General features: G+C 39.8%; 1 protein-coding gene and 1 long non-coding RNA gene across 3 annotated transcripts; one reads left to right on the top strand and one right to left on the bottom strand.

The window, feature by feature from the left end:
* Positions 1 to 1,164: 1,164 nt before the first annotated feature.
* LOC139185115 (uncharacterized) lies at positions 1,165 to 4,798 on the bottom strand. The gene is made up of 2 exons (XR_011568649.1): positions 2,030 to 4,798; positions 1,165 to 1,615 (listed from the first exon to the last, which is right to left on the bottom strand). It is a non-coding gene; the product is annotated as an uncharacterized lncRNA (long non-coding RNA).
* Positions 4,799 to 5,056: 258 nt separating this feature from the next.
* Positions 5,057 to 13,197, top strand: SRP19 (signal recognition particle 19). 2 transcript variants are annotated; one of them, XM_019968014.2, is made up of 5 exons: positions 5,066 to 5,222; positions 5,883 to 5,958; positions 7,930 to 8,001; positions 8,093 to 8,204; positions 12,703 to 13,197. In XM_019968014.2, the coding sequence occupies exons 1-5, from the start codon at positions 5,182 to 5,184 to the stop codon at positions 12,834 to 12,836; spliced, it is 435 nt and encodes a 144-aa protein (XP_019823573.1). In that variant the 5' UTR covers positions 5,066 to 5,181; the 3' UTR covers positions 12,837 to 13,197. The 2 variants fall into 2 exon arrangements, with proteins under 2 accessions (XP_070652918.1, XP_019823573.1); XM_070796817.1 differs by lacking the exon at positions 5,883 to 5,958 and having other exon boundaries at positions 5,057 to 5,222.
* Positions 13,198 to 13,848: the final 651 nt, after the last annotated feature.

Here is a 13,848-nt window from a genome sequence, read left to right as displayed (position 1 = left end):
TTTCAGCAAATACCTAATTTGGATTTGCAATAATATCAAAAGAGACACACCAAGAACAGGGCAAAGAAGAGAACTTTGAAGAGAGGGAAAATGGACTTCAGATGAAAGAAAATGTGCCCAGTTGGTATACAAACAATGGCAAATGCGGTATTTGAGAATAAACTTTACAAGTTTCTTTGCACTGACAGCAAAGTTAATGAGAGGGAAATAATGAAATAAAAAATAAGCCCCAAAGAATCCAACTGCATTGTAAGAAGAGTCAAAAAACTTTTTTCCCCATAAACTATGGATTGTTCTCACAAGGTTAATGAACTGAAGGGATGAGTCTTGCTGAAGATGGAAGCCAGTTGCACTGTTTCTGAATTCATGTTTTCACAGAAAACATGTTTCTGTGAAATGTATTCATGTATTCTGTGAAACATGAATACATGTTTCCTTGTATCTAAATAGAAAAAAACTGAGTGCCAGAAATGCAAAAAGAAAATTGCCAAGAGCAGAAGAATACTTGAGTAGTCGTATCATTCACACTTAACCAAACAAAAATAATTTTTCAAGAGTCACAAGGATTGAAATGGAGTATATAAATTATATTTTAGTTTCTAATTCCTTCATATTAATGCTGACTTTCAAATACTACTTCATAGTGTTGAAACCTAGGACTTTGACTCCTACAAACTCCAGGTCTTTTTTCTGCCCTTCTCCTCTCTTCTGTGGTCTATAAAACTATATTCTGGTTTTTGTTAGACCATCGATCCTTCTTTCAACCTGTATGTTTTGTGTGTGTATAATATTGTTCTCGGTGCTAAATACACTTCTGATATTCAGGATAACTCTCTACAATTGTGACTATTTGCTTATTTTCTTGACATTATGAGATTGTTCCTTTTTTTTTAATTAAAAGTACTCAACCTTTTGCTAGTGAAGGTGACCACTGAATATAAAGCAACATTAGTGAATGTTGCAAAAATTAGCTATTGTTAATAGCTCTTGTTGCAGACATTACCTGCCTCACCACACAACCTTCTGGAATCCTGACATTAGTCTCACTGTTGATCACTGAACCTTGTACTCACTCAGTGTTAGCCCCGGCCATGGCTGTTTCCACCAGAGGGGGTACCTGACCTAGAGGAGACTAGTTACCAAAGACTTGTATGGCTTGTCTTAAAAAAAAAATAAAAAAAAGATTAGGTCAATTTTAAATAAAAGAGTCATGAAATTTCCGGTTGGAGATGGAGTGCTAGAACTGAAAGATCTTGTAGAGTTAAGACTGAAGGTGCTCTGATTGGCATCATGAAGCTAAAATAAGGGAAAGTCGGTCGCTAGAGAGAGAAGGAACAGGTATGAGAGGGAGGCATAGAAAGCAAGTGCGAGACATACGAGAATGGCTAGCTCCTGGCCTTACCAGAGTTCTTGCTGATTCTGGGGGCTAGTTCTACTTTTCCTTGTGTTTGGAACATTTGTGAAGTTTCAAACCCACTTTGTTCCTGAAGTAACTTCAAACAGAAAACTATTTAGACAGTTTAGTGAGTTTTTTTTTTTTTTAATATAAAGCTTTCTTTCTTTAAATCTTTAAATCTTTCTTTCTTGAAATCATCTGTGGGGAAAGAGGAATAGGCTGCCTACAAAGAAAAAAAATAGATTGGCATCAGATTTCTCTGAAATACTGAATGCCCCCCAAAAAAAAAGCAGTAGGACAATATATATACCATTTGGAAGCAAATGGAAATATTACCTACGAATTCTGAAACTTGCCAAACTAGCACTTAATTTATCTGAAACACTTGTATTATTCAGGATTCTTGTTACAGTTGTTAACAATAAGACTTTCTCTAAAAGAGGAGACATTCATTTAAGGAATCAGATAGCTCACAGGAGTTGTATGAGGGCCAGAAAATCAGGCTTGGAAACCACCACAGAAACAATACCCAAACCATACTGTGAGGCTGCTTCAAAAAGACCCGGTTGTTACCTGTCAATTCTGGAGCCCTCTGACACTACCCTCCCCATAAATTAAGAATATATTCAGCACTTGCCTCATCACACCGCTCAATTCTGGACTGCAGTCTTGCTGAATGGACACTTGGCAGAAGCTGTTGTCATATGCCTGTAGAGCCAGGGAAAGCTCAGTGGTTTGGTTTCTCCATTGAGGAAGCTGGATGCCTAGGACATGAATTCTCCAAACCTACAAGGGGCGTTTCAAAGGCACCATTGGGAAACCAGAATCCATGACGTACCTCCTACCATAGTGCTCCTGCTGCCTGAGCAATTAAATGGGAACGTATTAAGGAAACAGTTTGAGCAATAAAACCTTTAAACTAAATAAATGTGTAAGTAATTGTGGTTAATCTGATAATGAATCTCAATGTGAATGTGCACGTAACTCAGAACTGAAAAGATGAAATGCTTAAATTCCACATTATTCCACCCCAAACTGGGAAATGAGGGAGAGAAGACATAAAAGCATGCTAAATTTCTCCTCTTTTAAGTAGCCAGTGTCAAAAGATACTATTTTACTTTTAACTTGGAAAAATACAAGTTCAACTTTTCTATTTAGTGCTAACACCAATGTTAAAAAGAAAGCTTTCCATCCAAATCATTAGTCAAAATAACTATGAATACAAGAACACTTGAGCAGGATATCAAAGAATAGGGAAAGGGGGAGAGGGAGAATTAGCCACAAAAAAGCATAAAATGACAGTAATAAATAATGAGTGGATTAAGCACATATGGTAAAGTTGGAGTCAAGTTAAAAAAAAAATCCTTTACCTATATGCCATTAGTAAAAGATACACCTAAAATGATCCAGACTGGACAAAACTAAAAGCTCAACTACACACAGGCAAATGCAAAGAAAGAGTATAGGTAAATTTATGTCAAAGTATAATTCTGGATGAAAGGCATCAAACAATGAAAAGAGAATGAACAACAGTTATGACTGTATTTGAACATCAAATGATAAAGCATCAGGTGTATGAAACAATATTACAAACACAAAGAGATTGATAAAAACTGTGCAGCTAGTGACAGGGTCAGTGTTGGACAGATGATAGTCTACACACAACCAAAGGACGGTTATTACTTGAAACCACAACTTCTTACTTAAAATCACTCCTTCCAGAAAGGGTGACTCTTGCTAAGATTAAATTCTTGAAAAGTCCTTTTCTTTAGCTGAGGACCTTGATGGGTTTGGGATCAGTAAAGCCAAGCCTGGAGTTTAGTGGGAGGAGGATTAGAGAAAATCACATAGGTGTGCTTAAGAGAGGCAAGAACTCAGGGTTCAGGGGGTACCCAGGAATGGGGGGTTGAGGAGCAGAGATGTGAGCACAAGAGGAGAGACAGGACAGAAAAAATGGCAGGAAGCCAGGGTCCTATGAAAACCCTGCTGATGCGACAGGCAATGGTTTTAGAAATAGAGACATACACTATCTCAGTTGAAATCTAAGTTCTTTATAAAATCTTTGTTCAGTAATAATGTATTCACTTAATTTTCAGAATCTTTTTAACAATCGCAGTTATCTTCACCATCACTTTATATAAATTATTAAATTATTTGAATTTACTTATATTACATGTAAGTGTTCACTGTTTCCTGTATATTGCATAGCGGAAATACTTTCTTCTTTATGTTAATATAATTTGGTTTGGCTGGAATATGTCCTTAAATAGTGTTTGTTTGTTTTCCAGAAAAGCTAGGTTGGAAATATACTTTCTCAACCCTTGCTTGCTTAAAATTGTTTTTCTTTTGCCCTCACACAAAGGATAATTTGATTCACAACTTCAGTCACAATTCATTTTCTGCAAAACTCTAATGTTTACTGTGGCTAAATAGTTCAGATATCAGGCTGAGTTCTGTTTCCCCTATAGAAAACTTATTTCCTGCCTGGTGTTCTTAGGGTTTTGTTTTTAATCCTTGAAATAAAGCAATTTTACTAGCATAAACCCAGCTGTGTGTCTTTTTTTTTCCACAGCCCTTTTAATACTGAGTCTTTTCCATCTTGAGTCCAAGTTCATTGAACGTTCTCGCCTTACTCTTTATAAACCAACCGGATCTACCAAAACACTGCTCTCCATTAGACACCAGCCAGAAGCTTGGTGGCGGGTGCCATCTTGTCAGTTCTTGGTGTCCAAAAGCTGCACTCTGTCCCTATAGAAGTGGGAAGAACACTTGTCCTCCACTTTGGGATTTAGTGTAACACTTCCCCTCAGAGTACCAAAGCAGAACTGCTTGTGTTCAAATGCCTTAAAGGATTTGTAGTGAAACAGTTTCACTAAAAGAAATTTTACTTACAGTCCACCCTCCCACACCAAAAAGATCTGAAGAATACTGGAGTCGCTCAGTCGTGTCCGACTCTTTGCGACCTCCTCTGTCCATGGGACTTTCCAGGCAATATAGTACTGGAATGGATTGCCTTTTGCTTTTTCAGCGGATCTTCCCGACCCGGGAACGAACCCGGGTCTCCCGGATTTTAGACAGACACTTTACGGGTCTGAGCCACCAGGGAAGTCTTGAAGAATACTGAAGTGGGTTGCTATTTCCTACTCCTGGGGATCAATCATCCTAACCCACGGATCCAAGCCATGTGCAAGGAGATTTTTTTACCACTGAGTTTAATTTTAGGGAGAGATTCTGAAAAGTGTATAGTCGAATTCCTAACATTTACACAGAACACTGAAACAGTGCCAGTAATTTTGCTAGTTCCACCACTATAAAAATCCATTTTTGCCAAGTTGAAAGCAAGCTGCAGGGCCCAGGAGCGGTTAAAGATTAAACAAACAGGGCATTTCCTTGCCTACTCTAACAACTGATAACCCACGGTGTTGAGCCGTACTCTAAATATGCATCATCACACTCAACCCGAAAGTAGCTAAAAAAAGGGGCGGGGGCGGGGCGTGAAAGCGTAAGCCAATGGTAGCGACGGCGCAAGCGTTCCAAAGGCTGGTTTCTGCGAGCTCACAGCCAGGAAGGAATTAGTCACGTTCGTGTACCCTCTCGCGAGAGGAAAGATTTCAACGCCACATCAGGAACCAGAGAGCCCAGACAAGCAGACGTTCCAATGGGCGGGACTTCCGCCGGAAACGGGGTAGTCTGGGCCCTCTGAGAGGTCTCCGGCCGGCTTTTTTACCTGCAGACCGAGCCCGGGTGCTCTCTGGGCGTGGAAGCTGTCTGGACCCGGGTTGAAGATGGCTTGCGCCGCGGCGCGGTCCCCGGCCGACCAGGACAGGTGAGTCCGGAAAGAGGAAGCGACTTGGGGCAAGCCCGCCGGCTCTGCGCCTCCTTCCCCAACCCTAAGGAAGGCTCCTCCGAGGGAGCTAGGCCGTGGCCCTGTTCTCGGGCGTCTGTACCTCCCGGAGGCCGCTGTTCGCAGGACCCTAGATTCCAACTTTACGCAGCTCGATGTTTACCTGTACTTGAGACAGAGGATATTGGGAGCTCCGTGGGTGACGGAAAGGAGTCGTTAAGTGACAACTCTTCTTTCGATCGTTGGCGTGTGAGAGCAGAGCCCGCCCTCAAAGCTTTTGACAGGCTGTTGTATGTAAATGAACAGTTCCAGTACTGTTTTCTTTTCTTTTTTTAAAAAAAAGCTTTGTCTAGCAAGTGATTTTTTTTTCATCTAAGGTAATAAGTTAAAGTTCGGTTTTTAAATAGAGGGGAGCATCACCGACTCGATGGACATGAGTTTGAGCAGGCTTCGGGAGTTGGTAATAGACGGGGAAGCCTAGCGTGCTGCGGTCCATGGGGTCGCAGAGTCGGACACGACTGAGCGACTGAACTGAACTGAATAATTGTATAGGTGCACCGGCAATCTTGATGATGGTGAAAGAATGAATGAATTTGGGGAAATATTGCTCTAATGATACCAGCTGGGCTTTTCCTGTGGCAGGTTCATTTGTATTTATCCTGCTTATTTAAATAACAAGAAGACCATCGCGGAGGGACGGCGAATCCCCATAAGTAAGGTAAGCGTGTTTTGCAACGACGACCTGGGCAGGTTGTCCTGTTAGGCCACAAAGGCTTCTTTTACTCTACTGCATTGTTTGAGGCCCGAGGAGAACGAGCAGCCAACGACTAGGCTGCTTTTTAAGTGATTCTTCATGAGCCTTTGTTTGAAACAGTTTGGGGGTGGGGTGTTGTAGGGTTTGCACATTTTTTCTTTTTTTAAACCAATGTTATGACAATCTTCTCCTTAATAAAGGAAACCCAAATTATGGCACTGTACAATATCATGTCCAGAATGTAGTTGAGTTTTTTATTTTAAATAAGACTTGCAGAAAATTCAGATGTGTTGAATTTTACAGTTTTAGGCCCCTTATCATCATCATCCTTTTGACTTGGATTAAATTACTTTAAAATTAGCACTTTTTTAAAGTAGGTGTTTATAGTCTTAAAAGAAATGATTTCTCCCTTGTGCTGTTTCAATAGAAAAACCTAAGTTCTTAGTTGGTCTAGTGGCTTAAGTTTAGAAAGAGCCTAGAGCCAAGTGAAGGGATTTTTGTAGTTTTGTATTTCCACAATTAATGTTATATCCTATTTTTTAAGGCTGATTTACATTTTGTAATCTAATGGATTTAAGGAACTTGGCCTGAAGCAGTACATTATTTTTGAGTTGTTTAATATCTCCCATTTTGCTGCTTAAATATGTGAAGTCTGCTTTGCTGCTACAGTGTAAAGGAGAAGATGCCAAAGCACTAATTCAGAAAAATGCCTAACATCAAGCCACTTTGACAGAGGCCTCTGGTAGCAGGCTCTTAGATAATTTGGAGAATGATTGAATTACTTTTAACTTTATTGATAGCTTTCATACAGAAACAAGCATAAATCTTAAGTGTTTTTCTTGATTAATTTCCATGAAGTGAGTACACATGGTTAACCAAGTATCCAATAAAAAAAAAAACATTACTAGCACCCAGAAAGATTCCTGTATGTCCCCGCCACCCACCAGTGTCCCCTGCACATATAGTCATAACAAAGGATGACCACTGTCCTGACTTCGAATACCATAGATTACTATTGCTTGTTTTTTAGTTTTATTTAAATGGCATCACACACTATGTGCTTTTATGTCTGTCTTATTTTAATGAATGTTAAGCTTATGAGGTTTACCTGAACTTTTGAATATAGTTTGTTAAATCTCATCTCTCTGTTGTAGGGTTTCCCAACAGCAGCACTGTTGACATTTTGAGCCAGATAGTTCATGGTTGTGAGTGCTGTCCGGTGCTGTCTGGATCGCTTAGCAGCTTCCTTGGCATCTACCCACTGGAAGCCAGTGCCCTACCCCACCCTAGTTGTGATGATCAAAAATGTCTCCAAGCACTGATGAGTGTCAGGGTGCAAGATTACCTTGCTGAAAACTACTGCTCTGTAGTACGGCATTGTGTGAATGTACCACAGTCCATTTTACTATTGACAGATAGTTGGGTTGTTTCTAGTTTGAGGCTGTGATAAATAGTGCTTCTTGAGATCGTCTGTTTTGTATTTTGGGAGGGGGAGCGGTATATACCTTGCAGTGGAACTGCATGGCCATAAAGAATGCATTTATTTTATTTTACTTCCATAGATTCTGCCAAACAATTTTCTAAAGTTGTTGTATCTGTAATAGTTGTTTAACCAATATTCATTGAACACTACTATATTCCAAGCATTATGCCAGATGAATATATTGGTGAACAAAGCAGTCCTTAACCTTGTGAAGTTTATGTTCTCATGGAAGGGAAATCGACACAAAAGTCTGAATATGTGAGTCCCAAGTTTAAAAATTACAGTTGAAACAACTGTACCTAGTTGGTTCTTTGGTTTTTTTTTTTTTAAAGGAAACCAAGGGTCTTGGTATGTGTTTTATTCATAGTGTTTGAAATGATTTATGCAACAGTGTAGCAGTATCCACTTAAAGCTGAGCTATTTACTGTTTTCATCTTTAATTAACTTTTCAGGCTGTTGAAAATCCTACAGCTACAGAGATTCAAGATGTATGTGCAGCAGTTGGACTTAATGTATTTCTTGAGGTATGATATAGTTCTTCATTCACTAACTTCCATACTCATTTCATTGATGTGATAACTTTCATAAATCTTGTTTTTATTTCTTTCTGTTAAGAAAAATAAAATGTACTCTAGAGAATGGAATCGTGATCTTCAGTACAGGGGCAGAGTCCGGGTCCAGCTCAAACAGGAAGATGGCAGCCTCTGTCTTGTACAGTTTCCATCACGTAAGCTTTTTTTAATGAAAGAATGAATTTTGGGATAGGTTATTCCTCTACATCGGAGAAGGCAATGGCACCCCACTCCAGTACTCTTGCCTGGAAAATCCCATAGACGGAGGAACCTGGTAGGCTCCAGTCCACGGGGTTGCTAAGACTCGGGAATGACTAAGCAACTTCACTTTGACTTTTCACTTTCATGCACTGGAGAAGGAAGTGGCAACCCGCTCCAGTGTTCTTGCCTGGAGAATCCCAGGGACGGGGGAGCCTGATGGGCTGCCGTCTATGGGGTCGCACAGAGTCGGACACGACTGAAGTGACTTGGCAGCAGCAGCAGCATTCCTCTACATTGCCAAAAATATTCTAAAACTGACATATTGACAAGTCAGAAAAGTAATTTGCATTCTGTGAATTAATTTAGAAAAAGGACTACTGCTGATGGAGAGAGAGAAACAGTGCTTTTAATTTCTTTTATGTTAGGACATTTGAGAATTTGATGAAACCTAGTAATCATTTCTCCAAAAAAAAAAAATTGTTCAATGAACATTTTATGAACCTATGGAAGTCCATTGTTGTTCCCAGGTTAAGAATGAGAAATTATGAAATTGTCAGCTATTATTGCTATTTCACATGTAGAAACACTTGGGATCTGTTACTAATTTCTAATACTGATAAATCTAAAAAACTGTATTGAGTGAAAAAAAGCAAGAAGTATGCAGTGTGGTGCTACTAAGGTGTAAATTTAAATATAGACTATTACTATTTATTGATAGATATGGGTGCAATGTTATTTATTGATTTTATATATATGTGTGTGTGTATCAGTTCAGTCGCTCAGTCGTATCTGCTCTTTGCGACCCCATGGACCACAGCACGCCAGGCCTCCCTGTCTATCACCAACTCCCAGAGTTTACTCAAACTCATCTCCATTGAACAGGAGATGACATCCAGCCATCTCATCCTCTGTCGTCCCCTTCTGTCCTGCCTTCAATCTTTCCCAGCATCAAGGTCTTTTCAAATGAGTCAGCTCTTTGCATCAGGTGGCCAAAGTTTTGGAGTTTCAGTTTCAACATCAGTCCTTTCAATGAATATTCAGGACTGATTTCCTTTAGGATGGACTAGTTGGATCTCCTTGCAGTCCAAGGGGCTCTCAAGAGTCTTCTCCAACACCATAGTTAAAAGTTAAAAGCATCAATCTTTGGTGCTCAGCTTTCTTTATACTCCAACTTTCACATCCATACATGACTACTGGAAAAAAACATAGCCATGACTAGATAGGTCTTTGTTGACAAAGTAACGTCTCAGCTTTTTAATATGCTTTCTAGGTTGGTCATAACTTTTCTCCTAAGGAGTAAACGTCTTTTAATTTCATGTCTGCAGTAACCATCAGCAGTGATTTTTGGAGCCCCAAAAAATAAAGTGTGCCACTGTTTCTCCATATGTTTGCCATGAAGTGATGGGACCGGATGCCATGATCTTTGTTTTCTGAATGTTGAGCTTTAAGCCAACTTTTTCACTCTCCTCTTTCACTTTCATCAAGAGGCTCTTTATTTCTTCTTCACTTTCTGCCATAAGGGTGCCGTCATCTGCATATCTGAGGTTATTGATATTTCTCCCGGCAATCTTGATTCCAGCTTGTGCTTCATCCAGCCAGGTGTTTCTCATGATGTACTCTGCATATAAGTTAAATAAGCAGGGTGACAATATACAGCCTTGACATACTCCTTTTCCTATTTGGAACCAGTCTGTTGTTCCATGTCCAGTTCTAACTGTTGCTTCCTGACCTGCGTACAGGTTTTTCAAGAAGCAGGTCAGGTGGTCTGCTATTTCCATCTCTTTCAGAATTTTCCACAGTTTATTGTGATCTACACAGTCAAAGGCTCTGGCATAGTCAATAAAGCAGAAATAGATGATTTTCTGGAACCCTCTTGCCTTTTCAATGATCAAGCAGATATTGGCAATTTGATCTCTGGTTCCTCTGTCTTTTCTAAAACCAGCTTAAACATCTGGAAGTTCACAGTTCACGTATTGCTGAAGCCTGGCTTGGAGAAAATTTGAGCATTACTTTACTAGCATGTGAGATGAGTGCAGTTGTGTGGTAGTTTGAGCATTCTTTGGCATTACCTTTCTTAGGGATTGGAATGAAAAGGGACCTTTTCCAGTCCTGCAGCCACTGCTGAGTTTTCCAAATTTGCAGGCATGCATAGTGCAGCACTTTCACAGCATCATCTTCTAGGATTTGAAATAGCTCAACTGGAATTCCATCACATCCACTAGCTTTGTTCATAGTGATGCTTCTTAAGGCCCACTTGACTTCACATTCCAGGATGTCTGGCTCTAGGTCAGTGATCACACCATCATGGTTATCTGCATTGTGAAGATCTTTTTTGTACAGTTCTTCTGTGTTTTCTTGCCATCTCGTCTTAATATCTTGTGCTTCTGTTAGGTCCATACTGTCTCTGTCCTTTGTTGTGCCCATCTTTGCATGAAATGTTCCCTTGGTATCTCTAATTTTCTTGAGATCTCTAGTCTTGCCCAGTCTATTGTTTTCCTCTATTTCTTTGCATTGATCACTGAAGAAGGCTTTCTTATCTCTCCTTGCTGTTCTTTGGAACTCTGCATTCAAATGAGTATATCTTTCCTTTTCTCCTTTGCTTTTTGCTTGTCTTCTTTTCATAGCTATTTGTAAAGCCTCCTCAGACAGCCATTCTGCTTTTTTGCATTTCTTTTTCTTGGGGATGGTCTTGTTCCCTGTCTCCTGTACAGTGTCACAAACCTATGTCCATAGTTCATCAGGCACTCTGTCTATCAGATCTAGTACTTTATATCTGTTTCTCACTTCTACTGTATAACCGTTAGGGATTTGATTTAGGTCATACTTGAATGGTCTAGTGGTTTTCCCTACTTTCTTCAACTTAAGTCTGAATTTGGCAATAAGGATCTGAGCCACAGTCACCTCCTGGTCTTGTTTTTGCTGACTGTATAGAGCTTCTCCATCTTTGGATGCAAAGAATATAATCAACCTGATTTCAGTGTTGACTATCTGGCGATGTCCATGAGAAGAGGGTGTTTGCTCTGACGAGTGCTTTCTCTTGGCAGAACTCTATTAGCCTTTGCCCTGCTTCATTCTGCACTCCAAGGCCAAATTTGCCTGTTACTCCAGGTGTCTCTTGACTTCCTACTTTTGCATTCCAGTCCCTTATAATGAAAAGGACATCGTTTTGGGGTTTTAGTTCTAAAAGGTCTTGTAGGTCTTCATAGAACCGTTCAACTTCAGCTTCTTCAGCATTACTTGGGGCATAGACTTGGCTTACCGTGATACTGAATTGTTTGCCTTGGAAACGAATAGAGATCATTCTGTTGTTTTTGAGATTGCATCCAGGTACTGCATTTTGGACTCTTTTGTTGACTCTGATGGCTACTCCATTTCTTTTAAGGGATTCTTGCCCACAGTAATAGATATAATGGTCATCTGAGTTAAATTCACCCATTCCAGTCCATTTTAGTTCGCTGATTCCTAGAATGTTGACCTTCACTCTTGCCATCTCCTGTTTGACCACTTCCAATTTGCCTTGATTCGTGGACCTAACATTCCAGGCTCCTATGCAGTATTGCTCTTTACAGCATCGGACCTTGCTTCCATCACCAGTCACATTGACAACTGGGTGTTGTTTTTGCTTTGGCTCCGTGTGTGTATATGCTGCTGCTGCTAAGTCGCTTCAGTCATGTCCGACTCTGTGCGACCCCATAGATGGCAGCCCACCAGGCTCTCCTGTTCCTGGGCTTCTCCAGGCAAGAACACTGGAGTGGGTTGCCGTGTCCTTCTCCAATGCATGAAAGTGATAAGTAAAAGTGAAGTCGCTCAGTCGTGTCTGACTCTTAGCCACCCCATGGACTGCAGCCTACCAGGCTCCCCCATCCATGGGATTTTCCAGGCAAGAGGACTGGAGTGGGGTGCCATTGCCTTCTCCATGTGTGTATATTTGAAATGGACTGGAAGAAAACACCAAGTTTTAACACCTGCTTACCCTAATGCAAGCAGGCGGTGAGGAAGACTGTTGCATTATCTCTAGCATTTTATTCCTTAAAAAAATCTTTTACAGCTTAATGACATTGAGTTTTTGTTAGAAGATTAAGAAGCCTGTGCTTCCTAGCTTAAGATACAATAACAGCCTGATTCTGTTGCCAGCTTGTTATGTTTAGATACTTTCTTTGATCTTCAAGTCAATTACTAGGATCAAGGTAAAAATTTTTATTTCAAATAAAGTGTTCTAAATTTTTGTTTTGTTCATTTAAATTTAATTTCAGCATTGTTCTTAATACATTTTCTCCCGGAAAGGTCCCCACTTCTGCAAATCATTGTCTTCCTAATTATTTAATTTTTTCTTTTTAAATTCTTATTTTCTTGATGTGGTGATGACTTCATGAACTTTATGATTTTCAAGTATGATGACCTTTTACATCATGTTTCTCAGTTTATGTACTAAGCCTAACTTCTGGTTCCTAGGTAAGTCAGTAATGTTGTATGCTGCAGAAATGATACCTAAACTGAAAACACGGACACAAAAAACAGGAGGTGGGGACCAAAGTCTTCAGCAAGGAGAGGGAAGTAAGAAAGGGAAAGGAAAGAAGAAGAAATGATCTGGTCTGAGAATCAAGGATGTGATACTACTGTAAGAGACATGAATGGAGGCTTCTCACTTGTATCTGAGAGAAACAGAAGCTTTTTCTTTGCTTCATTTAACTGAGCTGTGAACATTTGTGCCTCCCAGCTTCAACATCAGAGTTGATAATGAAATAAAGATACATCAGAAGTTTGCATCCAGCTCTTATGCAGTATAAGAGAAATTTTTCTTTTTTGCCTCTTAATACAGTTTTTGTGAAAGAAGCATATTCTTAAATGGACAGTGGGCTCTACCATAAGTTACTTGAAATCCTGTATCTGTTTGTCCTCTATGTAAACATGTTTCAAATAAATGAGTTTAATAAGATTTGAAATACACATTTTGTTTATCTTTTTAATTTTAGTGAAATAAAATTTGAAACTTTTTGTAGCTTTTGCTTATGAACTGGTTAATGCCAGTAGAGGAGATAAAGGGAATAAAATGGGGAGTGGAAGCTCATGCTATGCTATGCTAAGTCACTTCAGTCGTGTCCAACTCTGTGTGACCCAATAGACGGTAGCCTACTAGGCTCCCCCATCCCTGGGATTCTCCAGGCAAGAACACTGGAGTGGGTTGCCATTTCCTTCTCCAATGCATGAAAGTGAAAAGTGAAAGTGAAGTTGCCTAGTCGTGTCCGACTCTTAGTGACCCCATGGACTGCAGCCTACCAGGCTCCTCTGTCCATGGGATTTTCCAAGCAAGAGTACTGGAGTGGGGTGCCATTGTGTGAACCTAAAACCAGAAAGTGGTTAAATCCTTTTGGAGGTCTATGAACAGGCAGTCTGTGGATCATATTCTTTTAATCAGTCTTTGTAATTGAGTTGTTTCATCAATTACTAGTTTGTTGACATGTGGAAGTTTAAGCTTTAGATTTGCTTATTCTGTAGATTGGAGTTCTAAAATTGTCTATGCTTTAGCACCTTGAGATAAACTTTTTTCCAAGAAACTAAAGTGGATTGATAATTCTGACTTTATTCCAAAGCACTGTT

This window comes from Bos indicus, chromosome 10, assembly GCF_029378745.1.
Source record: "Bos indicus isolate NIAB-ARS_2022 breed Sahiwal x Tharparkar chromosome 10, NIAB-ARS_B.indTharparkar_mat_pri_1.0, whole genome shotgun sequence".
NCBI lineage: Eukaryota > Metazoa > Chordata > Mammalia > Artiodactyla > Bovidae > Bos > Bos indicus.
The sequence above is the reverse complement of the archived record's forward strand: the minus strand, read 5'-3'. Positions and strand labels throughout refer to the sequence as shown.

Excerpts from the sequence above, each read along its gene's own strand:
- SRP19 (XM_019968014.2), top strand. The coding sequence starts at position 5,182 with ATGGCTTGCGCCGCGGCGCGGTCCCCGGCCGACCAGGACAG. Across the intron at positions 5,959-7,929 it reads GGCGAATCCCCATAAGTAAG|GCTGTTGAAAATCCTACAGC; the intron begins GTAAGCGTGTTT and ends TTAACTTTTCAG. Across the intron at positions 8,002-8,092 it reads GACTTAATGTATTTCTTGAG|AAAAATAAAATGTACTCTAG; the intron begins GTATGATATAGT and ends CTTTCTGTTAAG.